Source organism: Rhipicephalus microplus, chromosome 6 (genome assembly GCF_043290135.1).
Source record: "Rhipicephalus microplus isolate Deutch F79 chromosome 6, USDA_Rmic, whole genome shotgun sequence".
Taxonomy (NCBI): domain Eukaryota; kingdom Metazoa; phylum Arthropoda; class Arachnida; order Ixodida; family Ixodidae; genus Rhipicephalus; species Rhipicephalus microplus.
The window spans coordinates 131,625,832-131,652,920 of NC_134705.1; the positions used below are offsets into that span (position 1 = coordinate 131,625,832).

General features: G+C 43.2%; 1 protein-coding gene and 1 long non-coding RNA gene across 3 annotated transcripts; one reads left to right on the forward strand and one right to left on the reverse strand.

The window, feature by feature from the left end:
* LOC119184690 (uncharacterized) lies at window positions 1-24,141 on the forward strand. The gene is made up of 6 exons (XM_075866592.1): window positions 1-181; window positions 3,997-4,155; window positions 4,946-5,075; window positions 7,367-7,512; window positions 21,412-21,544; window positions 23,829-24,141. Exons 2-6 carry the CDS (start codon window positions 4,098-4,100, stop codon window positions 24,112-24,114), a joined length of 753 nt encoding a protein of 250 aa, XP_075722707.1. The 5' UTR covers window positions 1-181; window positions 3,997-4,097; the 3' UTR covers window positions 24,115-24,141.
* LOC142765502 (uncharacterized) lies at window positions 11,932-17,305 on the reverse strand. Of its 2 annotated transcripts, XR_012884293.1 has the most exons (3): window positions 16,187-17,305; window positions 15,009-15,653; window positions 11,932-14,724 (listed from the first exon to the last, which is right to left on the reverse strand). It is a non-coding gene; the product is annotated as an uncharacterized LOC142765502 (long non-coding RNA). The 2 variants fall into 2 exon arrangements; XR_012884292.1 differs by lacking the exon at window positions 16,187-17,305 and having other exon boundaries at window positions 15,009-16,177.
* Window positions 24,142-27,089: the final 2,948 nt, after the last annotated feature.

Consider the following 27,089-nt stretch of genomic DNA (forward strand, 5'->3'; position numbering starts at 1 on the left):
GGTGTGGATCCAGAAAATCACCTCAAATTGAATGCTGTGGAGACTGTGTTAGCACGCTTCTCAAGGGCACCTTCATCCAAGTTTAAAAAAAGCAAGGCCCGTGAAAACTGGAACTTATAAGGCATTATCAAAGCAATTAACCCACTGCTTGGATTCTCGAGCACACCATCACCATTCGTCTGTGAGTATTGTAATTTTTATGCATGCGCATTCATTTATCGCTGGTATGTGAAATAAGTTCTCAAGCAAAATTTAGTTAATATGGCATCCCTTCGAGCAGTACCGCTCAGAGGTTGGTTATTTTTGCTGCATTTATACGTATAAAAATTTTCGAAGCATTTCCAATCAAATTATATTCGGATACAACCTAAAAATCATAAGCTTCGTCCGTGGTCAATACTGCCACAAGCAAGATTTGGGTGCACGTCAAAGAACTCCAGGTGGTCGAAATTTCCAGAGCCCTCCTCTAAGGCGTCTGTCATAATCATATGGTGGGTTTGGGACGGTAAATCTCACATATTAATCTATTGCCGCAAGCAAAACGAATTTGCCAAGATCGCGCCCCTAAGTGCACGACATTCTTTGCGTGACTCAGAAGGAAAAAAAAAACAATAGCACATTAAAAATGGCTCATAATGCTTAGCTGGTCATGTTCGCTGGATATTCAGAAGAAGCTCATATTTGCAACAAGCACTTGCGTTGAAAATATGTGCAAGAGAAAATTTCAAACAACCTAGGTGCGGGCGTAATCGTTACCGAAGTCAGTTGACCAATGGCAGGTGCACTTGCGCAAGAAAGTGTTGTTGATTTATTCCCAAGACAGTCTTTACAGCATCAAATACCCTTGTACGGTTTGTTTCGTGCACCACTGACACCATCCAAACGTAGACCCGCCGCTTCGGCTTATATCGAGGACGACTGTTGTACCTGTCTTCCAACCCGCGGCATCCTTCAAAGCTTTTCTGCTCTTTGGAGAAGCCACGGCGTTCAGTCCCCTGGAGGTACAACTCATTGCAGTGTGCCGTTTCACAGTACAACCTATGGGCTGTCAATGTGAATGAACGCCTTCGTTTGTTCATTTGCCTGAGTTTACAGATCAATCACTGGAGAAGAGATAGCCTACCGAGACAAAGCGTAACAAAGACAACTTCTTCAATACGTATTATTTATTGTGAGTAGATTGCTGTGGTTAAATACGCATAGCGTGCTTGCATGCACAGAGCTTACACAGGGGAAAGTAGGATAGTCCGTGGGCTTCTCCCATCACCCTTATATTCCGTGAGGGAAGCCATGGGGGAACCCTAGGTGGTAAAATTTTCGGAGTCCTCTACTACGGCGTCTAGCATGATCATATGGTGGTGTCGGAACGCTAAACCATATCAGTTATTATCATTAAAAGAACCGAACTGTAGCGAGCGTTGGTTTACAGTGTTCAACATCCCAATGTAACTCAAGTCTACGAGAGGCGCAGTTTAGTGGAGGAACTTTATAAATATCGGCCGCCTAAGCTTCATTCTCGTGCACTGACATCGCTAAGTACCACAACATCTGACATTTTACATCCATCGCCATTTCATCAGCATGACAGGGACTAAACACGCATCTTTCGGTCCAGCAGCAAAGAACCGTATGAACGGTTTCCGTGTCTCTAATGCTGTGTCCTTCCGCAGGAAACAGTGGGAGCCAATGTCCTTCACTAATGAGTCTCGAAAGCACCTTTTGCGCGGTGTTTGTGATATTGTGACAAAGGACAGAAATCGTTCTTTTGGTCGCCCAGGTCAAGACGGCTCACGAGAGGAGAGTATCGCGCATGCCTCGGCTGTTTTCGCACGTACGGTCACAGCGAGTTTGCATACGGAAGGTTAGGCCAATATCAGGGAAGTGTCACGAAAAGATCAGTGAACTTAAGCACCGCGAAAAAAAAATGGCCCCGTATCTGCATGTTCCACTGCAAACGTCGTAGAAAAACGATAGTCTTACGTGTGGAAAGAGTAAAGAAAATGCTTATTTGGTGTTCTGAGCGAGAAAATCGGTGAATTGTATTCTGAAAGCGCTGCGTTAGGGAGTCTCGATCCGTGCAGCGAAGGCAAACGAGTGTATCGAGGCACGTTAGACACGAGCGCCATCTGGCAGTCATCTTAGAAAACGAAAGAAGGCTTGAACACCCGCGGAGAAAGATGCGTGCCTGTCTCGGAAGCGACAAGGAGTAAAATACAAAGCGATGGGCAGGTGCCACTACCCTGTCATCTTAGCAAAGCGTTGGAAACACTTGCCTTTTAGAGCATCGCGTTGCACTGTCAGCGCAGCGTGATAAACACTATGGTCCTTAGAATTACTTGTGTGCGCCTTCCCTAGTATAAAGGCACAAGTACAAAGCATCGACATGTTGTTATGGTGCCTCAGATATGCACAATTATTGCTTTTAAAGACGATAGTCTTTCTTGGGCACCTTCGAAGCAAATATTTCGGTCTGTCTGTCTGACTGTCTGTCTGTCTGTCTGTCTGTCTGTCTGTCTGTCTGTCTGTCCGTCCGTCCGTCCGTCCGTTCGTTCGTTCGTTCGTTTGTCTGTTTGTCTACCCTAAACGATACCTCGTACTCTGAACAGCACCAGCCGATACTCCTAACGACCGACCCGATCCGCAACACCCACCAATGTTGCTCAAGATTCAGTGTTCATACTTGTGCGATTGTCAATTAAAAAGCAATTATCGTGCATACTGAGGCACCATAACAACACGTATACATTCTGCATGTGCATCTTTTACTAGAAAAGACATGCACAAGTAATTTCAAGGACCGTAGCGTTTATCACGTGGCGCTTACCACGCAACGCTTGCACGAAAGGGAAGTGTTTTCAACGCTTTGCTAAGACGACACGGCGGTGGCACCTACCCGTCGCCTTGCGTTCTACACCTTATCACCTCTGAGACGGCTGCGCACGCCCGTCTCAGAGCCACGCGTTTTGTTTTCCGAGATAACATTTAGATAGCGCTCGTGTGGAACGTGTGACGTGACTTGATGCGCTCGTTCGCCTCCCCTGCACACTCGAGGCACACTAACTCAGCGCCTGCAGAATACCATTCACCGATTTTCTTGCGCAGAACATCAAATAAGCGTTTTGTTCACTCTCTCCAGACGCAAGACTATCGTCTCTCGACGACATTTGCAGATTAACATGCACATACAGGGCCAATTTTTATTGGTCACTTACAAAAATTAAGCAAACTTACAAGTACTACGCAAAAGCTCATTCTGACATTAAAATCAGAACATCTTGGATAGATCTATAACAAGAATAAAAAGGGTTTCCTATGTCCTTTCCATTTTTGTCATTTGGATGTAGTTCAGTATCAGACCTGCGACTAGAGGGACAGTAACTGCAGCTTCGGAGCGGCATAATTTTGCATGAGGCTGGTATTGTATTTTGCGTTTGAATGTGTTGTCTCACGCATGACTCATCAGCCGACACCCTAGTAAATCAACTTAGTTGTGCAATTACAATTAACATCATCTCTTGTGCGAGCAAAATATGCTGAAGTCACATTCAAAGCTATTTTTATATATCTATAGCATAGTACAAGTCATCGCTATAGTACACGGGCTGTTGACTGTATATGACCAAGTTGACTGGCGGAACATGGGAGAGGCCTTTGTCCTGCCGTGGACGTAGTCAGGCTGATGATGATGATGATGATGATGATGATGATGATGATGATGATGATGATGATGATGATGATGTGTGTATGTTGCGCCAATATGTTTTATGACCTTTGCTAAACACTACGCAAAGCGTGCAAACGAAACGACACGTTTTGCGCCACAAAAAATAAATGTGGCAGAGTGCCTTTCTCCCCTTTTGACGCACTCTGTAGTGCTTAATCATGCAGCGCCAATTTCGCAATTGCTTGTTGTACAACCACGAGGAAGTGATTAACGTGCAGTGGATTGAGGCCACCAAGTTATGCTAACTTGTGTGGGCTTTCTGCGTGGCTCAGGGTCAACCCCGGTTGAACGAGTGACCAGAGACTGACCGATATCCTCGTCTCAACAACAAGCGGAGTTGTTTCCTCCTTGGAGTTTAGGCCTGCTCAACAAGATGTCTGCCAGCCACTTTCTTCGCGGCCTGGCATTTGCGATGCTCGCACTCGCATTTGGTAATGCCATAATACGTCTCTCAGCATAGTGATCACATCAGTCGGTCTTCTCTGGCTAAGAAAGTGCGCATTCAATCAGCACGTCAGTTTTGTCAAGGCATGCAGGTTTACTTGTATATTGAGAGTTTGCTTTGTTGTACTGTCAAGTTATGCTGCAGAGTTCTGAAAGAAGTTTGATTGCGCTGTCTTCCTTTTAAACATGTTTTATTAGCCCACATAGGTTCAAAAATCTTGTGCCACTGAATACCGTATTTCTCGTCGCACTAGTCTTAGAAGTCAACCAATGATTTAACATAGTCTTGAAGGTTAGGACTATAACGGTCTTCGAATGTCAAGTGGAATGGTCCCGTATCCAACGGAGAAAAATTTGTGAGGTCGGGATAGACACATTATGCAACATTGTAGCTTTTTTACCAAGCAAAAATACTGCGTTGTGTAATGAAAGTACCTAGTGCATGTGCAATAGGAGTTTATACAAAAATCCACTCCTTTCACTGAGCCGATCGTTCTATAGCAGGGCGTTAATGAACATAAAGAGCCTCTCGAAGGAGACGTTTGAACGGCGAAAGAAATTCTGTTTGATCTTCACCACCATAACCAACCTGATTTGTTCGTGAGGCCACTCATAAAATATGGGGTTGGTTGCTTCTCGTTTTGTCTGCATTAGTAGCGCAGTGCACAGAAATGATAATTATTAGAGTATCGTTGAAAGACATAATGCTAACTGTGCTTACGTACCAGAAGGTCCGGGAGACTAGCAAAACCATACTCTTGGGTTTTCATGCACCAGTCTTGTGCCATGCTGAGGAGAACCGAGACTGCAGCAAAGAACGTCTACGAGCCTGTGGTTCAAACTTCGTTCTCTACGCCAACACCACAAGAATTGCGGAAACTACCGAGGAACTTCGACAAGCATGCCAGTGAGTTTTAATAATCAATTCCCTTGCACATTTTGTGGCCTATCTTAATGCTTGTGTGACGCCTTTTTCGGCGTGCCGAATCAGATGCGTCGCATTAAAACACGTAAGAAATGACGAACATACAGCCCCTAAATTAGCTTTTTTTAGTTTTGGAACAATGTAAAATAAATGTCGTATACTATAGTATTAAATCGAAGAATTTAAAAACAAATGTTTCGATTTTATCGCAGACTCCTAAAGCGTTGCGTGTTTTATTAATGACTTCAATTTTGCAAACCTTTACGTGTTGATTTTGTGCACTCTATATTGCGACACATGATATTTTATTCAATGTGTTTTGCTTTCGTTTTTACAGCTAACTGCTCAATGTTGCTGCTCGCCATTCCTATAGCACTGCCGTATTCCAACAAGAGATCCCATTTCTTCAATGTGCTATGGGATGTTTAGGTGCATATTCATCGCCGATTGTATATTTGACATTCAGTATAGATTTGATTGAAACATTGGAGGACGTTGGAGCTTCACCTTCAATATAGATCGCAATTGCGTAATGGGGCGTCGTGCACATCGCCTTCGGAGCTGCTAGCCCGCTTTGATTTTCGGTATGTACGTCAACCGTGCCGTACTGAAAGGAACAATTGTGTGCATTACGTTGGCCGTTTCCATGTAACATTATTTGCCAATGGCAAGCACAGTTGTTAAGAGCCCACTGTTCCATAATTATTCCCTTTGCGAATTAACGAATGACTACGCGTTCGTAGAACAGGCGAACCTGTGCAGCTGTTCACTGGTTCTTCTGCTGCTTACAATCATTAAATATGTCGGGGTGGTTTGCAATATGTTGGCTTTTAAAACACCCACTCGTGGCTCAATTCACGACTTTTGACGCCTGACGCGAGCCTATGCTTCCACCGCGCAATACATGATGTGTTAACAATATTCTTGTGTCATGATTTTCTCATCAACACGCAAAAAAAAATTCGCGATAAAACTTAAGGGTGAATTCATTGAGTGTCGAACCAATGCAGTATACAAGATACCATGTTCTTTTAACAATGCTTACATTGCACAAACTAGTCGATGCGTCAATATAAGAATCCAGGAGCATACACGTAATGTAAATGATGGCACAGGTTCTAATTTGGCCATTCATTGTAAAATAAGGGGTGTAATCCTTATTTCGATAAGACGGAAATTTTACATTGCCACAGAGACCGACGGTCCCGAAAAATCATGCGAGCTTTTTATATGTCACTGGAAGGTGATAATTGCAACATATATAGCCTTCCCTAACACTATCAGGTGCAGAAGTTTCATATCTCACAGATAGCTTGCACGTTTCCACTTAGCGTTTTTGCAGAGTTTGTCACTTCGAACTTGCGCGATGATTCTTTTCTTTTCTTTGCTTTGCTTCTTCAGATGTTACATATTCCGCTGCTTTCAGGAATAAATTTTAGTTGCGAGTCAGCGCTGTAGTTTGTCTTTTTTTTCCCGTCCCTGTTTTCGTCGTACTAATATTCATTTAGGATGAATAATTCATACTCAGACGACAATTCTGGGTGCACCCGTATACATACTATAATTACTATAGGAAAGAAAATCTGAGTACATAAAAATACATTCAGTGCGACTGACGCAATACGCAACCAAAGGCTACTATAAACACCGTTATACTGCTTCCGTACGACGAAAGTATCAAACAGCGGCCCGCGAACCTGTCGTTTGTGGCCCGCAGCTTCATACGGAAAATATTTTGGGAATACTCAATATATAGTAATGGTCTTATTTTCTCGCTCGTTGCAATGAATACCACTTTCTTTGGGTAATCTAGAGATACAGCATTGGTGCCAAGCATATTTTTGTCTTGCATGATGCACCCCATGCGTTATTTCTGAGTTAAAACATCACTGTGGAACGAAGTATTTAGTTATACCTATGAATCGGTGTCTAAAATGTAGTCGTTGTGAAAATCCTTGCCTATCTCTCTTGTTTGACATCTTATTCCATTGATAAATGACCGGTCTACCAGATATGGGAAAAGTGCTGTTTAAAATGACAAAGTTTAGTGACAACCCCCTCCCACCCCCCCACCCCCCACGTCTCGAGAGCACTCACACCATCTTCAGTGTCCCTGCCATTGTGGGACTAAACTTGGGGACTGTGGCCAGCCCGCTTAAGCGACTTGGAGGCCACTGCTATGCACGTAATGGGAGAGATGCTTTTGAAAAAGTTTCAAAAACCATGTTGATTTTAAAGTATTTCAACGTCAAATGCGTTTACGCTGGTTTCAGGTTGTGGACTTCTCAGATCGAGTGCTCACTGAAGTACATCGACGACTGCCTGGATGGCACCACACGTGGGACATGCATGGTAGTCCTCAAGGCAGCTGAGGAAGACTTTGAGGCGGTCTGTACCGAGGGCAACGAGATGGAAAGATGTAAGCCCATCCTATAATTTTACTCAAACCACCAGCTTGGGCAAATCTCGTCACCAAACGACCAATAGACATTTCATGACGTTAAGATTGGGCTACATGGAGGCTACATGAAACCCTAACAGTGAGACGATGGTTTCGCTAGTGATGCAATGTGTTCCTTTATTACTTTATCATTCTAATTTAAAAACTTTTATGAGGACCCAACAACAGTGTGTTTTCGTACCGTAATTGTCCACCGCTGCCCTCGCTGTCTGTGTTCGCAACGGCTATGGCGGGGAATGAACAAAAAGAAAAGAAAAGAAAATATCTAAGCCAGATAAAACTTCAACATGGGGCTTTTTGTGTGATATTAGAGCATTCTACAACGTAGTGACACCGATGCTTGAAACTTCTTCGAGAAGAGGCCCCTTACAACCTTTTTGTCAGGTATCACTGTGGAACCCATTTTTAACAATAACCAAGTGTCACTAAAATTTCACCTTTCCCTGTTATATCGATAATTGCTACAAACGGGTTTCGCAAAGGCAAAATAGAGGTACGGCTGGCTATTGTGCGAAAAATGTCACATTCGATGATATCTGTGAATAGATATCAGTGATAAGGACGACAAAGCTGTCAATTTTCGGTCATGCTTGAAAATCCGGCCGCTTTCAAGAGAAATTCATGAGCCCCATTGAGCCAATATATGACGACATCTGAAGTGTTTAAACACAGAAACATTTCGAAGGTTCAGCATTGCATTCAAATTCCTTGTCCGAAAGAGCGTTAACAGAGAAGCTTCTACCACTCTAACGCCACAACCAATTTCATAAAGCACCTTTGCCGCAATTTGCGCCTGCTAAACGGCGAAGCATATAAAAGTTTAGTAGGGGTACTCGGGGACGTTAGGGTTTCGGGCGGTTATTCAGTGATTTAAAGTTCTTGGTTTTGTTTTTTGTTTTTAAGTGCTGGGCACTTCAAGATTCTGATTTGTCGTTCATACATGTCTCTCACTGGGCGTGATCACGCTCAATGTGAAGCTCTCACTACAGTTCCTAACAAAGTTGGCAGTGCGCAAAATCGGTTTAAAATAAACGGACAATGTCTCGAATAATATATATATCCGAAATAGTCAAAAAGTAGTCACATTAATTGTCTTAAAATCCCCAAAATGTTTCGCCAACACAGGCTGACTTCTGTGGGGTGCGACAGAAAGCACCACTGCCAGGCCGAGCGGGCGAATACCTTCTTCCCCGCAGCGCTTTCGCGGTGGTCGCCGCTATAGGTAACTACATCTTATGGGGGAAACAACCTGACGGAAGCCGTAACTGTGCAGCAAAAAAAAAATAATGCCCATTTCGCACACCGATTACGTGAATTTGCTTAGCAAGAACCTGCTGATGTCAGAGAAGTCCCTCATGCTTTGCTCACCTCAAACATTGGCGCCATTGACACCTTGGTGAACGGAGCAGTGGTAACTCCATGAACTGAGTGCTGATGCGATGAACTTCCTCAAGTTTCACAGTAGCGTAGCTGCAATACGTTTTTTTTTTTTTTCGAGGATTTTGCGTTCTAGTTCCATTGAGCGCAGACTCCCAAGAACCATACTTCATTGTCACAACCGTTAATGCGGCATGTGGGCATTGCCGTTAGCCGATTATTTTACTATGGACAACATACAAACGTTGGTGGGGCACCAGCTTCTTAGTGTTATAACCGATACATTTCTAAAACCCGCGTGACATGTGGGATCGACTGCAGGGTATCAGGGCCCGAATTCACAAAGCTTTCTCTTTGGCTACGCATTTTCTTAGCCAAAAATTCTCTTATCTGGAGGGATTACTATAGCGCGGGTATGAATTTAACTTATTCGGCACTTAAGAGGGCAAGGAGGACCGACGATAGCCGATGAAACGACAAGGAAAGAAAGAAGTGTGTGCCGATAATATCAAGGTAGCACGCAAAGCGTCTAGCATCGAGAGTATACGATGATAGCCAATGATTTGCTGCATCTAACTTTCAGTTCCGCGAGCGTCTGCTACAGCGCTTACGGGATGCCGCGTACGTTGTAATAGACGTTTTGGTGGGCGGTGCAAAGCCAAGCACTCGCCTTTAATCAACGACTGTAGCTAAAAAAAATAATTGCTTGATGGCCTTAAGCCACCGAGCAATCCATGCACTATCTCGCCAAGTACAAGTAAACAACACTCCAGGTGCACCACATAAATGAAACCACACATAAATCGATGCATGCAATGTTTGAAAATGTGCCTTGAATGTCTTCCCTTATTTAAAGCGACCACTTACCTTACATTTCATTGAAGCTGCGCTGCTACTTAACTAATTCCGTGCAATCTAGCACGGTATAGTGGTGAACGTAAGGGTGTTTTGTACCTATAGTCAAAGGTAGCCTTTGTTACAATATTCTTATTACAAGACACATGAGCGACTTTGGTGCCTGCAGACGAATTGTGCTAAAATAGATAACAGCAGTAATCAAATGAAATTGTGAGCGCAATTTCGCTGGTTCCATGCACCGCGGTATTTTTATAAAGCCGGAATGCGAGAACGAGCATACGCTTACGCTTAGGTATATGTCTACGTAAAATGAGGGAGACTCGTCGGGAGGTGTCTCAGTGCTAATGCTTTTCACAAAACACGGTGCAAATATTTCGTCCAGCGTTGTTTGAGTGCGCAAACAAAGCAAGGGACGTGTATACGAGTCTTGAGGTCAAGAGACGTTATCACACGTGCGAAAAGGATGAAGAGAGAGAGAGAGAGACTCTCGTTTCGGCTTCGCGAAAGCTTGAAATTGATAGATAATAAAGGCAATTTTCTGGCCCAGCAGACGTCAGGGAAAGTCTCCGCAAAGCAGCGTCAGATGCTCGGAGAGCATAGAAAAGTGGAGTACGCGTTATATGGGAGTGACAGCCACTCAGAAAGCGAGATGAAGTGTGACTGTCCTTAGGTGTGAGAATCATTGCTAATTAGGAGAGTTGAGTTAATGAGCCAAAACTTTCCTAAATAACGATAATGGAAGCAAACTGAGCATTCATCTAGTGAAAGTGACACTAGTGACAGTGAACTCATAATAGTTGATTAGCGTTGTCACAGGCTGTTATATATTTTTATTTTCTTATTTATATTTGGCAAACTATGAGAAGGTAGCCTACGTTAGAGCCGGCTATCCCAACGTCATGACAGTAATGTACAAGAATAAATAGCGCACGGTTATACAGTCACACGTGGCGGTTTCTATCTTCTAGTAACCTTGGGCAAACGCATTCTAACGATTTTTTCTATTTTTGACAAAGTTTCACCGAACGTTTTTGCATTTGGCTTCATTCGAAGGAATGACAATATATCAGCAATAGGGCGAATGCAAGCACTGCTGCAGTGGACGAGCGGTTACAGTGCTCAACTACAATCTACGAGGTACTTGGTTCGATTCGCAGAATCACTGAGCACTTTTTTTTTCAAGAGGTTGCCCGGCCTGACATTATGCGTGGTGGCGGGTACTAATTTTTTGAGAAGTAGGCTTTCGCACTTGCTTCTTTCACTCCCCTTTTGACCCAAAAGCGCTGTATTGTGCTCCTTCAAAAATTAAACAATTCAGGGTTCATAATTTTTTCCTCCATTCTCTCTTATCGCAAAAGTGTCGAGTGCTGAAATACCAAATTATACCTGGTATATTACTTTTCACGTGTTTGGATATTCGACCAGCAATCATTCTTCATGGTGTTTTGAAGAAAATCTACACATGCAGTGAGCTAACTGCTTGCAGCCAAGTTGACTGCCTTTGTAGGGACACGCTTTCGTGCTAATTTGGTGGGCATCATCACATGCAGCAAGACCAAAGAGCACGGACAGTTAGCGCTGACGCGAACAGAGTGGTTAGTTTGTGTCTTATCTCCCGCTATTTGTCATGCTGCACGCTTCAGTGTAATGTCGCTGTCAATGCTTAAAATGAACTAGAGCAGTTAATCGATTTCTGCTGAGAGGGTCTCCTATTGTCCAGAATGGAACAGAACAATGACAATTTGATTTGTGTGATAAAGAGATACCCTGCTTTTGGTTACTAGAATAAATTTCTAAACTGAAGTTTATTTTTATTAACAACAGTTCCAGTGCAGATGAAAGGTGCATGGACAAAATTCGTGTATTCAGCTTGACTAGGTTTGTGACCTTAATTGTAATTGCGAACCGGTATCACAGTATGCATAAATATCACACACATATACAACCACGGGTGATAGCTTGCTTATTCTGATTAAAATTGAAAGGTTGAAATCGACATATTCAACCAACGCAATGTGTACGCGATATGCCATGTAGAGTAGCTATGCTCTAAACTAATCTTCGCAGGTCCGTTACATTTTACCCAATTTCTTGCCCATGACTGTAGGTTGGTAAATAAAACAACTTCTTCGAACACACATATTCTGTGTAAGGTTACATTTATTTTTATGCAGTACAAAATAAATTGAAATATGTAATGGCTCAAAAGAGAAATAACTAGAAACAAATTCAGCCATATCATTACCAAACTTACTCACCAATGATAAACGGATTCTCATTTAAAAGATACATACATACATACATACATATACGCACACACACATATACATATGTACACCCATACATACATACATACAATACACACACTCAGGTGTAAATATTAAAATGAATGGCTATAAAACAACAATTCTAATAAACTCATTTTGAATATACTACAGAAAGTAACTTACGAACGAAATCCACCGGCACTGTTATGTCTGAACACGGTGTTTCTCGAACCATCTCGCAAAAACTTGATGCATAGTTTTCCGCTGATGCCCAGTGACAAGCACTCTTTATAAAAAACACAAGAATAAAGCCCTTGACAATGTCATGCTAAAAAAAAGGGCTGTGCATCAATATTTTGTACATGTCTGCAATATCACTCTATTTACATAGCTTGGCTCATTCACAAGCCACTAACAAAGCTATTTAGGACACTTGGGCTGAAAGTTGGCACAACGCGAGTAAATTCTAGACAATACATGAATAATACAAATATAAGCTACTAAGCTTCTTGGTGCAAACAGTGTTTATACTGACAGCTATAGGTGCCATTTCGTTTCCCCAAAACACTTCTCAAAAGTAGAATCAGCTTTATTTAGCTAAAAGTTTCTATTCTGGCGCGTCGTGGTGGCTCAACGGTGGAAGTGACTCTTTCGGCCAAGAAAACAAAGACCAATTATTTTTCCAGTTCGTGAATTCACCCCATTCTAACATTGAGGCAGCTGGTAGGAGTGCTTTTGGAGAGAGGAAACCACCACATTCCCACCAGTTGTGGCCTTGGGTAGCTACTTCACTTGGACAAAAATGATGAAAAACACTCCTCAAGAAGACTACAAAGTTTGCACACCAACACTGTTCCCATACAGCTGCCTATTAGTCTGCTTGAAAAATATTGAGTTTACTGGTGAGCAAAGACTGTACACTATGTGAGGTGATGCTCCAGTGCACTGCATGTATGTCTTGCTGCTGGCCTCAACTGCGATGTTGCTCAGTACATATGTGTAAAATAACAACTAATACTGTGCCACTGCCAAGTAATTATGGGTCATTTGCATGAAACAGGGACCACAATAAAAGAACATAACATTTGCCTTCACAACGTTCAAAAACTGTAAATAAATTTCCACAGAGTTTTCACAGTTCATCTGAGGATAGTAATATTGGTTGTAAACACAATCTTATTTCCACTAACAAACTATTCTAAGATGCCAGATTCAATATTAGAGTATACCAGCACTTTTGTAGGGCTAAACAATTGTACAGGCACCTAGAAAAACACAAGTGAATGCATGCTATAGCTACATATAAAAATAAATACTTTTATTTCTAGTCTGAGTAGAGCTGCATAGATGATAAGTCACTTGCATTACATTATGAACAAACCTTTCCGAGCAAAGTATACATTTAAAAAGTTACACTTACACAGTAGATAAGTAGACTGTTGAAGGACGGACAGGCAGTGGGATAATACCCAAGCACTAAAATCTACTGTTGAGATAGACTAGGAGTAGTGATGATCCTCTTCCTTCCAAATAAAATAATCCACATAGATTCACTTCCCAGAGCTTATACACTCATGGCATCATTGATGCTATACAAATGAGTGTACACTGAAGGATTACATCGACTAAGTACATGATTACTGCATCCATGGCTTTACTTCTTGTACTACAAAGAATGCAAACACAGTTACCATTGGCGACCATGGATGCTGTGATTTCTGGCATGCAAATGTAGAGGCACGCAGGCACTTAACACACATGTTAAAAACTTCAGCTCAAAAATATTTGCCCTCTAACACTACAGCAGCCTTTAAATTAGTGTCATAGTTTGATATCTTCCATGCAAAATTTAAATAATTTCGAATGCAAGCAAAGGAACTGCTGAATAATGCACTGCTAAGAAGTTAAGCAGCAGCTGCTCCTGACATCACAATGTGCTCTTTCTGCTGTTGTAAACTTTGAGCAGGAGAACAGTCACTGGCAGTCCCTTTATACTTGTTGGTCTTCTGTGCTCTGTTCTTGATACACTGTACATGACCGTGGAGCACCGAACCCCTTGTTACTGCTGGAACTTAGAAAAATACAGATCATTGTTACAACCATGCTACATGCAAGAGTGTATAGTTGTCAATTATGTGCTCATATTTACAGATATTGTATTTTCAGAAGCCAATGACAAGCCTCAACACACACACACACACAAACAGTGAAGGCTGAAAATATATTTAATATAATACAAGAGCAAAACCACAATGTTATAGATGAAGGCATGAAACTTCTGACAGGCATAAAAAGCCAATAGAGTTTCTTTTATTTCGACTTTACACTAGGTGCGAGAAGTAGACCACAAATAAGTTCCCTAAGAAACACAAGTTAGACTGCATTACAACACAACAGCCAATGTTGATAACTTTAAGGCTGTCTAACATAGCCAGCTCACCATACCGCATATAGCAGCAAATGGGCAGTCTAGAAGACACAAAGAACTTGTGGATTATGAGTGTGCTGGTTGCTGACATCTATTATTCTAAAAGAAGAAAACCTTCCAAAAATGCACTTCATCAGGGGAAATATTCATACGCAACAAATACAACGGGCTCCTACAGGTGCCAACAACACTCACCATTATTGTTGATACCAGTGTCTTGCCGGATGAATATGCTGCGTCCTGCACAGAACACCAAAGGAGCACTCCATGACTTGGATTGCATGTGTGCTAGCTGCATCGCTCTGCTGCTGAAATAGGCTAGCCACAGTCAGAGAAATGAGAAGCCATGGCTTTGAAACACACTGAACGTCACCTTTAGAGATCAACAATGCATACTTAGGTCAGGTACAATTTGTAAAAAAATATATATCACTATGCAATCGTGGTGAACATGTTCGGCTGAAACACAAGCAACAGCACTGAGAGAGAAAAAGCTACATTAGGTAAAAGATGCAGTTACTGGCCTTATGTCATCTGAGGCTTCTTCAATAGGTCTTTCTCCTTGCAAGTTGTGAACAGCCAGGCAATTTTCACCCACTTGCCATTTCCTTCCAGAGCACTTGATCCACAGAGGGAGTCACAAGCTGGAGAGCTCAATAAGGAATCAAAGTATTTGTGCTCGTTTGAAAGCACAAGCTTTTGAGTCTCAGATTATTGGAGTTTCATTCATAAGCTGCAGGCTTTCAGCTTTCAACATTCCTAATTATCTTGCAATTTAGTCCTATAAATGTTGAATAAGAATTATGTGTAAGAATACTACAGGTATCCACTGAAAGCAACCATGCTTGGGTTTTCAATTTGTGCACAGTAAGTGGTGTTCACGTAATCGTTTGTATTAAAGAAAAACTATCCTTGCAGCCAGCCGTTAGGCAGTTTTGTGCCCTCGAAGCTCCCAAGCAGATTGCAGTCCTTCCAGATGAGGCTGCCATGCATGCTTCCACGCCACATCCGCTGAATGATAACAGTCCGAGCAGTGACATAGGCTTGCACAGTTAGAGAGAACGTGTCCTTCCTATTTTTGTACAGGTGCTCCAAGTAATGATGAGGATTGGTGTGCCAGAATGTGCAACCGATGCATCACAGGACCTTAACAAACCAATCTCTGCGATCTGTGAAGAGCCAAAAACGAGATATTTAAAAACAATCATTAAAAGCACTCACTTCTAATACTTATTTGAGGAAGCTATCACTTCGTTAAAGTGACCAAAGTCTGCTATAATCACTTTGAAATAAACTGAAGCCTCATGTAAAATTTACATACCGCAATATATACGTCCTACTGAAGTATAGTACTACCACAGTGGTAATCATCTATAGAACTAATTTTCCAAAATAACATAAATTTTTAAGTGCAACCTGGCTCCTGAAAAATAAATTCACATTAACTTTCCAACTATCAAACGTGGTCAATCGACAGGCCCAACCTCATAATCAAACAAGAGCTCACTTGTATCAAATCACAAAAAACTTTTTATGTATTTGCTCCATAATATATGTATGTATATAACAGTAGTAGTAAATATTTCATGCTTCAACTTACCATAGAGAAACATTACATCTGATGGGCTTAAAAATTTGCACACGTTATAGAACTGCGTGAATTATAGTACCAGCGAAATTTAGTTCTGCAAAGCGAACTCACCGATGGCAGCATTTAGTGGCCGTCGGTGTCATAAAGAACCAAGTACGGCGAACAGGCAAAGGGCATCTGCAGACTGGAAGCTGCCAATGACAGCAATGAAGGGCTGGCCAGGCGTGCACGTCCATTGATAAAGTGTAAGAACTGTCCATGACCGGCTGTTGTCAAGGCTCTAGTGCCGTGCAAAACGATGGCCAGACGAACTCGGAAACCTGTAGTTAGGCGATATTGGCCTACAACTTCATCCAAAGCAAGGCACCGGTGAAATCTTTGCTTTTTTGGGGGGCTGGAGGGAAGCTTGACGTTCACGGGCTCTCGCTGCCACATAGAACTCTCAATTTGTTACCGAAGAACAGTCTAGGCGCGCTTCCAAAGTAACACGATCCACAACAGAATGTAGCATCTCGCAGTTTTGGTTGATCACATCACAGCGCTAGGACTATGGTTATCACAAAAACGAGAAGTGACGACTTAACAAACAAAAGCGCCAAGCTGCCCCACCACGACTTCACAGGGCAAAATAGTTATCAACGCTGTCTTTCAAGTTTCGGTCACACGAGCACAGCTTGTTCACAAGTCTTGGAACGTCAACACAGCACCACTGTTCACAACGAACATCGTTTCACTCCCGAACAGTACTTTGCTCTCAAGTAAATAGAAGCGTGCGGGCTAACTAGTGGCGAAGCAAGAACCGAGCGCGTAGTTCATACGTTTCCGTACGTACTTGGGGTCACTCAAGTAACGTGTCAAAACGCTGTCAATCCGAAATATCGCACAGCACCGAACTGAGAGACTGGAAAGTCAAGCGAACGAACTGTTACAAGCACACAAACACACATTGCAGGCTTCTCGAGTGCTAGTTGCCGTCGATACACCGACGCCGATCCCCGCTTGATAACCACACCGACGCACAGGCTTCGCTGCGCTTCACCGTACACCATTGCACTGCCACAGCTTTCCGCACTGCTTACACGCACCGAAAGAGCTGCTGTAATCACAACACATCCGGTCAAACGCTGAAGTAACTCGTGCGAGAAGCGTTTGCTGAAAGTCGCACCGACCGATATGCTGTTTACGACGCCATGTTGTTTTCGACAACTGCGCAGCACACAAGATGATAAGAGAGCTCTTAGAAAGTACTTGCACTATTTTCACGGCGTGAAAAAAATTTCTCTTATGTGCGAGGGGGGTGATATGACGAACAGGACAGCCGTGCCAGATGAAAGAAGTGTTTTGGCAACGTCACAGAGTGAGCTGATGTAGAGGGTATTGCTTCACAACCAATCACAAGCTGTGCCTGTCGGCCAAGCCGTCGTCTGCTCGCGTTTGTCGTCTGCTTCGATCAGAGCATGCGACAGGGGATTCGCCTTCGCAACGCTATTATTCTCAGGTCAAGTGGTCGCTACGTCGCACAAAATACATGTCAGTGGCTCGCTCTACCTTTGAATGTTGTTCGTGCGCCAAGTTAAATGGCTGGTAATTGACGCAGGGATGAATTCAGCCAAGGTTTGCTCTAGAATCGGGAGAGTTGGCATATTTTTGGTGTCATACAAAGTTACTAGGGTCATTTCATTCCGATTGCTTGCCATGGTATCACGGTCCATATCGGTGTCTGAACAGTGAAGGTGAAGATGCAGGATTTGTTTGTAGTTCCATGCGTAATCATGCGCACCCCTAATACGCTTTGGTTTACAAAGTACGCTTTGTTCCAGATCGTCCCAAAGTGTATCGACAGCTGTATTTCAGAGATTGCAACCATTGAACACTTAGAGCCAATGAAAGTACACTAGAGCACAAACTTTAGGAACCACTCACTGAAAACTTCCTCTCATTTTTATTTCCAATAGCGTGCAAAGAATGTGCTCCCATTAACCTCTTTGGTGGTGATTTCCACCAATGAGGCAAGGATCTCGAGTCGCACTTTTAATTGGATGAGATGGAGCGCAACACAACAACATAACAAATAAGGTTGATCCTATTTCATGTCGCGTTCGAATGCACCGACCATTCACGTATCACATTGGTTTTCATCCAACCACAAATCTTTACATGCGTAGTTTTATGCCATTGACGCCCAATAGAATTCTTCAATTACTGTGACTTCGAACTTATTGGACGATGGTGGTTGTCAACACCATCCACTGCGTACAAGGGAAACAACACGCGAAGCTCAAAGCGCCGAAAGAAATAAAAACGCACCAGCAGTCATCAGGCAGCCCTTGATGGGCGTGAATTAACTCAAAACCAGCCAGGGCACCAAAGTATACCGCTGTGGCAGGAGGTTCTAAGTAGCCACATTGTTCCTAAGAGTGGTCCGGACCACTCTTGGGATTTTCTCTCAGCCATGCTGTTTTTACGCACAATTTCGCTTCGTGAATCCACTTACGAGCACTTTTCGGTGACGTAAGCAAATATAGCAACTGCATCACCATCGCTGGCATGTTCCCGGGCAGTCACAGCGCGCTTTATTTGCAGCGGCCGATGTGAGAACTATGGCCTCTTACGACGTTTTTTCGTTTCGTGAATCGACTTACGCAAGAAAATTTCTCTTGCGCAAAAATGTTTTCGTAAGTGAGTTTTGTGAATCCGGGCCCAGAAGACTAAAATAACAACCAGGCGTCACACAATATCACTAAAGTAACGAGTGGGTTTTGTAACACGTCGAACTGGTCACAAAATGCTAACCCCTTATTCTTCACCATAATCGGCTACAGCATCAAGAATGGCAGCTCAACTACAGAGAAACGTATACGGAAGTGTCTCGTAGACTTCCCAATGCTCCGTTCGCCTAGTGTGAATGACGCCAATGCTTGAGGTAAGTAAAACCTTGTTGAACATATTCACATTGTCGCTGTACTACACGCGCGCTACTTGTCGCTGCGCTTCATCGACTTCTCTCAGGTTGTTTTTTCCCATAAGATGTAGTGACGTAGACATGTACCACCGCGCCGATGCACAGGTGAAGCAGGGAGAGGAGCATTAGCTCGCTCGGTTGACGACTGTAGAAATAATTATTATAGCGCCATTTGTGTCAATGTGCAGGCTCCTCCTCTCCCCCCCCCCCCCCCCGCGCGCTTGGTAGTACAAGCGACATCTTGTCCCCGTCTTATTTCACGTGTTCTGTTTTGCTTGCGCCGCGACCAGTGAAGCAAGCGCGTAAGATCGGCATATCCTCTCGCGGGCACCGGGAGTTCGTAATCGTGCGTCCGCAGTTTCCTGGCGGATACCATAGAGGCACTGTTTCAGCTACTGGCAGAGGCGAAGTGGCGCAAAACCACGACCTAAAGGACGCGCTTCACACCTCGCTAGAAACGTTTTCAGGGGTAACTACGGCAGCCCCTCAGGCCACCGCTCAATCTTTCGAAGCGGAGAGGGCCGTAATAGCACACTGTAGTGCTACTTTAGCTTTTTCTTTAAGACGATAGTCTTTCTTGGGGACCTTCGACGCAAAAACATTAATCTTTTTGTCGGTACATTTGTCTGTTTGTCCATCCTTAATGCGAACCGGGTACTTTAAACGAACGGCCAACCCTATCCACAGCGCCCACCAATGTTGCTCAAGGTTCAGCGTTCATACTTGTGTGATTGCAAATTAAAAAGCAATTATTTCGCATATCTGAAGCACCATAACAACACCTATATATTCTGCATGTGTGTCGTTTACTAGAAAAGGCATACATAAGTAATTCTAAGGACCGTAGCGTTTTTCACGCTGCGCTGGCCATGGTTGCACGATACGCCACGTGTTTCCAACGCTTTGCTGAGACAACACGGTGGTGGCACCTACCCGTCGCCTTGCGTTCTACACCTTATCACCTCTGAGACGGGCGGACACGCCCGTCTCATCGCCACACGTTTCGTTTTCCAATAAAACCGCCAGATAGCACTCATGTCTCACGTGTGACGTGACTTGATGCGCTCGTTCGCCTCCACTGCACGCTCGAGGCACTCTAACGCAGCGTCTCCAGAATACCATTCGCCGATTTTCTTGCGCAGAACATCAAATAAATGTTTTGTTGACTCTCTCCAGACGCAAGACTATTGTCTTTCGATGACATTTGCAGATTAACATGCAGATACGTGGCCATTTTTTTTTCTAGGAACTTCATGCTAGGCAATGTGGTGGCGCCCCCTCTCACAACCCTATTGAGTCAGCCCGATGTCTTCGAAACATTTAAACTATATTCCGATAATTATTGCGGCTACTTCTTGGATATTTCGGCTAAGTATTATTTAGTCAATTTTAACCCTGGTATATGTGCACTCGTAGCCCTGATATGGGACATACTGAGCGCGTAAGTAAGAGCGTACTCACTGCAAGTGAGCTGCATAAATGGATGCCAAGCCGAGTCACCGAAGTGCATCTCACCTAGCGCCAGGCTTGAGGGGAACACGCAACACAGTCACAGCGAAAGCTAGAATGAACACCTATCTAGAGTTCTTTGTAAACTGTGTTCATGGCGCACCTCTTCTAGCTACGTAGCTACACGCCAGAAGCCAAGAGGCGCTGAAACGATGCAGTAAATATGGTGTGCTGGAAATCGTGAGTTCAGGGCAAGAGATGTGGGAAAACATTGTTTCTGTGCACAATGCCAATTTTCATGTGCGCCAATATCGAACATATCCTTACAGTACCTCCATAACTCCAGAAAGCACAGTCATTGCGCACTCGTGCAGTGCAAACATGCAACAAGCTCTGCATGCTTCCTTGCAAAGTAAATCATGATAGGATGCAGCAGGCAGCACTGAAAGAAATGAAGTACCGCAACGCAGACGCCGTTGCGTCTGATTGTAAGTGTTTTGGCGATGTGCAACTTTAAACGGTGCTAAGTGCCCCAGAGAGTGTGAGAACGATGCGTCATTTATGCCGACCCACACTTTTTTCACAAGCAAACACTTGCGTTTTTTGTTGAAATTTTGCCTAAAGAGTACTTCATTACTGGGGAATAGATACCTTTCGTATTGCCTGTGGTCCATCCTATTTCAAGACCCAAAAACATCATTAAAGTGCAGTTCCCAAAACTTCGTGAAGCACTATATATGTGTTATGGCTAGCCATCCTCACGAAACGATCGTAGAGTAGCGCGCTTCCGCAAGTTGCGTTGTGGAGGTGGTTGAATAAGTAGGAGTTTCTCTTCTATGTTTTATTCAGTGATTAAGGAGCAGAGTACGTTACTGGCTTTTCGAGAACAGTTAATTATTGTAAAAATCGTGTTCCCCATCTGCAGTGTACCTCCAGAGCTCACCTTGTGGGAACGCCGCCGGCCCCAAGCTCAACGTCTGCGTCCGCAACATGTTCAGGAATTTGCAGAAAGCCACTGAAAAAGCGGCACCCAACCAAGCTGTCTATCACGCCTGCTGGTATGTATGCGAAAGAAGTGCAGTTAATCATGGGCTAATGTTTGATAGGCATGGTGTAATGAAACTAGAAGATGATAACACCAAGTTAGTGATGCGGAACAATCGTTGTAAGTTTTCAATTGCGGTCTTCAAGGTATGAACCAATAAGAAAATAATAAAATTTAGGAAAAAATAACCACGCATCTCCACGAAGTGAATCATGACGAGTCGGTGAAGCTGTTGGTGTATTGGTGAGAGACCGTGTTTTACCCGTGCGTCAAACCGCATATTAAAAAGGAGTGGCATAACGTTCAACTAACGTAAATTAACTTAGCCTTCCACTCATCATAGGCGATTCAAGGAGGATTTATCAAACACTGGATTTACAAAATACTAAAATATACCGTCACCACCACAGAAGACAAGGTTAGGTGTTAAGGAGCTTCGCCCCTAAAATAACCGTTCTGTTGGTAAAAACGGTTCATGGAAACCTTCGTAGATGTATCTCTTCGATGGCTAAATTATACAGCTCGTAGGTAGCCACAGTACAGTCTTAAAGGGAGACGAAAGAGAACAAAAAAGATTTTTCGTGTATTAGTAAAGTACAATTTCAGTCCCGAAACATCGCCCTTATGCGGGACCACGCTTGGTAAGCGAAAAAAACACGTGTGTGTGTGTGCGTGTGCGTGTGCGTGCGTGCGTGTGTGTGTGTGTGTGTGCGTGCGTGCGTGCGCACGTGTGCGTGTGCGTGCGTGCGCACGTGTGCGTGTGCGTGTGCGTGTGCGTGTGCGCGTGTGCGTGTGCGTGTGTGTGTGTGTGTGTGTGTGTGTGTGTGTGTGTGTGTGTGTGTGTGTGTGTGTGTGTGTGTGTGTGTGTGTGGAAAACTTCCCGCTACTACGATTATTTCAAAAAGCTTGAGGTGCACTTCGAAGCTTACAGAACGAAAAAAAAGCTGCGATGAGCCCTTTGAATCCTTTTTGCTTCCACAAGATTGGCGTCGACGGTATCGCTGCACCGGACAATGTCTCTAGCAGCAGACACCATCCGACAAACAGTGTTAAGCGCGGAGAGATTTGGAGGCCCCGGCTGTCGTATTCTGTAGTCACGCTTGGCGTTACGCAAACAAAGCTGCGTATAACCCCCCCCCCCCTTTCTCCAAAAAAGAATCAAACATAAAATTGGAAGAGGGAAAAGGAAAGAAAGAAGTGGGAAGCAAAATTGAAATAAATGGAAATATAGAGACTAAAAAAAGTCGGAAAGAAACTGGAAAATAAAATAGGATAGCAGAGGAGAAAAAAAACAAAAAACCAAACAGACACAAAAAACCTTCGTGTGTGTCTTGTATAGTACTACCATTAGAATGAAATAACCGGCTCTAACAAAGCCTATCTTCCCATTTTTTTTTTTGCTTTTAAATTAAGAAATAAGGCTGTCTAGATACACACTGCATCCACGCTTTGCACTCCTAGTACGAAGGTGTGTTTTTTTTTTGTTGTTGTTGCCTTGACATTTGGGTTGGCGTTTTCTTCATTTACAATGCAGAAGGAAGTCACATTGCGTCAATTTCACTCATTTGAAATAAATATTCAATAACAAGACATCGATGGGTATGCTTAAATGCATTCGAAATGTTAACGTTGTAATAACGCTCATTATTATCAGCACAATTATTTTGCATTTTAATGCAGCCACAACTACATTCATTGGATAAAACGCCTATGCATACGTGTTCATGCGGCTATACATTAGTTTTTATACAAGAGATGTATTCCGGAAAGTGAACTCAATTTCTTTTTCTTGATGTTGGTGAGGCTTTCTTCATTTTTAACTCATAGGAGGGTTTACGATTATGTCACTGTATTTCAGATCAATACTCAGTATCAAGACATTAATGGGACAAGACATTATTGGGAATGTTAAAATTTATTTCAGACATTGAGGTTATAGTGATGCTTCAGAGTAATAGTGTTACAATTATTCTGCATTGTAATGCAGTCACAACTTCAGTCATATTGAATAAAATGCATTTGCATACGTGCTTCCGGAACGATACTTTACTGATTTCAGACGGCAAGGTGATTTTTTTCCTTGCAGTTAAGCTACCAATCTTGTATAAGGTGTCGCGAGTCATTAACCTCAGAAGGCAGCAGTGGCTCAGGTAGGATAAGTGCAGCAACCTGAATCTTATTATTATTATTATTATTATTATTATTATTGTTGTTGTTGTTGTTGTTGTTGTTGTTGTTGTTGTTGTTGTTGTTGTTGTTGTCGTCATGCATTGATGATAATTTAAAAACACACGCAGCTTCTTCGGAGAGCTGCTGGACTGCGTTGACGCTTCGCTGGGCGACTGCAACAACACGGCCGAGTCCAAGGAATTCATCATGGGTCGACTGGAGCACATATTCGGAGAAGCGTTCAGCCTGGTGTGTGGCACGTACACGCGCGGTTCGGCCAGCTGCGCCACCCTGCCCGTGCTGCCCGAGCTTGATCCAGGCGCGGCCGAACCAGTCAACAACCTGGTCGAATACGGCATACTCGTCATGCAACTGTTGGGTCGACGCAACGCTGACACGCCAGTAGGAAACTGAAATAAAGGTGTTTTCTCGCTTCGCTAAGCACGCTAAGCTGTCACCCGATCATGTTGTCTTTAAAATGGCTATTGATAGGCAAATAGACTTCGTAAGTACGGAAAAAGAGAAAAATGGAAGAAGTGAACGAGGATAAATGGCCACATGACATGAACGATGACACGGCGGTAGGAAAGTGATATAAAGGTGTTCTCTTGTTTCGATAAACTCGCTAAACTGTCACCTGATCATGTTGTCCATACAATGCCTCTTGATAGATAAACTGACTTCGTAAGTACGGCAAAGGAGAAAAACGAAGAAGTGAACGAGGATGAGTGGCCACATGACATGAACGATGGCACGCCAGTAGTAAACTGAAATAAATGTGTTTTCTCGTTTCGCTGAGCTCGCTAAACTGTCACCCGATCATGTTATCTCTAAAATGTGTCTTGATAGGTAAACAATATTCGTAAGTTCAGAAAAGGAGAAAACGGAAGAGGTGAACGTAGATGAATGACCACATTGACATAAACTTCTCCAACGGACATCATGCACAACTGCGAATTCCTAGCGCGAAATATATGGAGACAAAAGGAAGAGACGTAGACAACATGAGCGCATGTCTGCGTATATTTCCTTTCGTCACCGTATTATTTGCGCTAAGAAACAGAAGTTATGCATCTTTACCAACCCGCCAAACTTGCCGCACTCACCAACCAACTAGTTGTGAAGTCATAAATGAAGCAAGCCTACATACGAGAAAAATATGTCAAGACCTCAAGAGGAGCTTCGTGCCGCACGCGCACTTCCTCGCATGCATCAGCTTTTCGACTGTAGCCTTGCAAAATAAAAAAAAATTTATACTTGAATGGATGGATGTATTGTTCTTTCATTTGTTCATTTTCATTTGTTGCTCACACCAGTTGTCGTTCGTTTGTGTACGGTTTTGTTATCTGTTTGAAGCACCGCATGGGTATATATTGATTTTCTTCGCATGTGAATAAATCTTCAGTTGAGAGTTGGCGCTAGTGTTTTGTGTTCCCTTTTCTTCGTCAGCATTCGTGTTACCTTGTGGTGACGTTGCAGTAGTATGAGCACATAAATTGACTATACTCACCATTTCTTGACCCAAGCGGCCATCATAACATATCAGTCAATCCTGATCATGTCATATGGATCACCTATGAGTCACCATCTATTACCAAGTTATCAAACTGTATCGTTTCAACCACATGATCTTAGTGTACATCAGCCCAGAAAGCCACGTTGGCCCTTCCACAATTCTTGAAGGAAACATCACCAATTGACCGCTTCTGAAACCCTGCACTGTGTGTGTGCTGTGTATCATGCACCTCTTTCTCTCTCTCTTACGTCTTCAAAACCCTTTCCCCACAAGTACGGTAGCTAGCTAGACGTAGCCTAGTTAATCTCTCTACCTTTCTTATATTAATTCTCTCTCCCTATTTATAACCGCCGATCTGAATAGCCGTAATATATCAACCAATAAATCGTGTGGCCTATGGAAACTAGATCAAAGCGCATTCAATAGAAAATGTTATCGCACTAAAAACAGCTTCACATTCACTAACTTCGTTGAACATGTAGCTGGACAAATGAAAGGCTCTTTTTTGCTAGTGTGAAAGCTCTGCCACCGCTAGAATTTCGGTCTTTACTGTAGGGCATGTAATTATCTGGAAACACCAGGATGTCTGCTATATCATCACTTAGCATGTTTAATCAAGTATTGATCACGCTAAATTCGCAAACTTTATTTTGTTAGACACTTTCGCAATTCATCACAAGAAACGACACATTTGTTATTTTCACACTTATGCGGCCACTTCAGAGAAAACATCTATTTTATCTCTTTATTATGGAAATACTTCGCCCCATTGTATAACAAGGTGTCATAACGATGGCTAACATCGTTGCCCTTTTTCCTACGAGTTTTCAAAAAGTTCCTCTGCTGCTTAGTTTCCGAACGCACTACGTCCGGAAAGTCTTCAGCAGTTGCAACCGGGCTGTCGCTAAAGTTTTCAAAGTTATGCAGTACCAACTGTTCCGCCTGGTGCCAAGAAAACCTTGCAATGTATGATTTTTCTCTCTGTTCAAACCTGCCCGGGCGATGCGCAAGTTTAATTGGTAAGTTGCGCAGACTCGACATAGAAACGGGGATCAAGTATGTAACGCACACAATCTGAGCTCGTTTTATCGTTATAGTTTCATTGACCTCAGAAAACACGAGATAGCAGCGTCGGCTTTCATTATCAAGGTCTTCAGCTTTGGCCGCAAATACCGTGATAAAGCGACGCTAGTCGTCACTTGCATTTTTACTCTTCTACGGTCCCACAAAACTAATCAAAACCAGATTATTCGGATTTCATTGGCGTAAAGCGTCCATTTAGGCCATCAATGGCGTTCTTGTTTTCTGCCTTGGTTTCCTCAATGGCTGGAAGCTTACGTTTAATCTCTGATTATTTGATTGATTGATATACGAGGTTTAACGTCCCAAAACCACCGTATGATTATGAGAGACGCCGTAGTGGAGGGCTCCGGAAATTTTGACCACCTGGAGTTCTTTAACGTGCGCCCAAACCTCAGCACACGGGCCTACAACATTTCCGCCTCCATCGGAAATGCAGCCGCCGCAGCCGGGATTTGATCCCGCGCCCTGCGGGTTAGCAGCTGAGTCCCTTAGCCACTAGACCACTATGGCGGGGCACATTTAATCTCTGCCTGTCCGCCAAGAAGTAGATGTACCTTTTCCTGGCTAGCGTTACCCGGCTCGATTTAAGCTTCTTCGTACACGAAAAGCAAGACAGAGTAGAAAACATGGCATTACAAAAGATGTAAATGAAATTTTTGCTGTCGTCTATGTATATAAAGTATCTTTTCTCGTAAGGAATTGTTTGGAGTGAAACCAGCAGAACATAAACTGTTAGAAAGAATGGTCAGAGTCTACTAACCTGAAAAAAAAAAACCGCACAAATAGCTTA

Bases quoted from the DNA above. Each gene is read 5' to 3' on its own strand.
- LOC119184690 (XM_075866592.1), top strand. From the start codon at position 4,098: ATGTCTGCCAGCCACTTTCTTCGCGGCCTGGCATTTGCGATGCTCGCA. The intron at 4,156-4,945 runs GTAATGCCATAA...TTCATGCACCAG, and splicing joins GATGCTCGCACTCGCATTTG to TCTTGTGCCATGCTGAGGAG. The intron at 21,545-23,828 runs GTATGTATGCGA...AAACACACGCAG, and splicing joins GCTGTCTATCACGCCTGCTG to CTTCTTCGGAGAGCTGCTGG.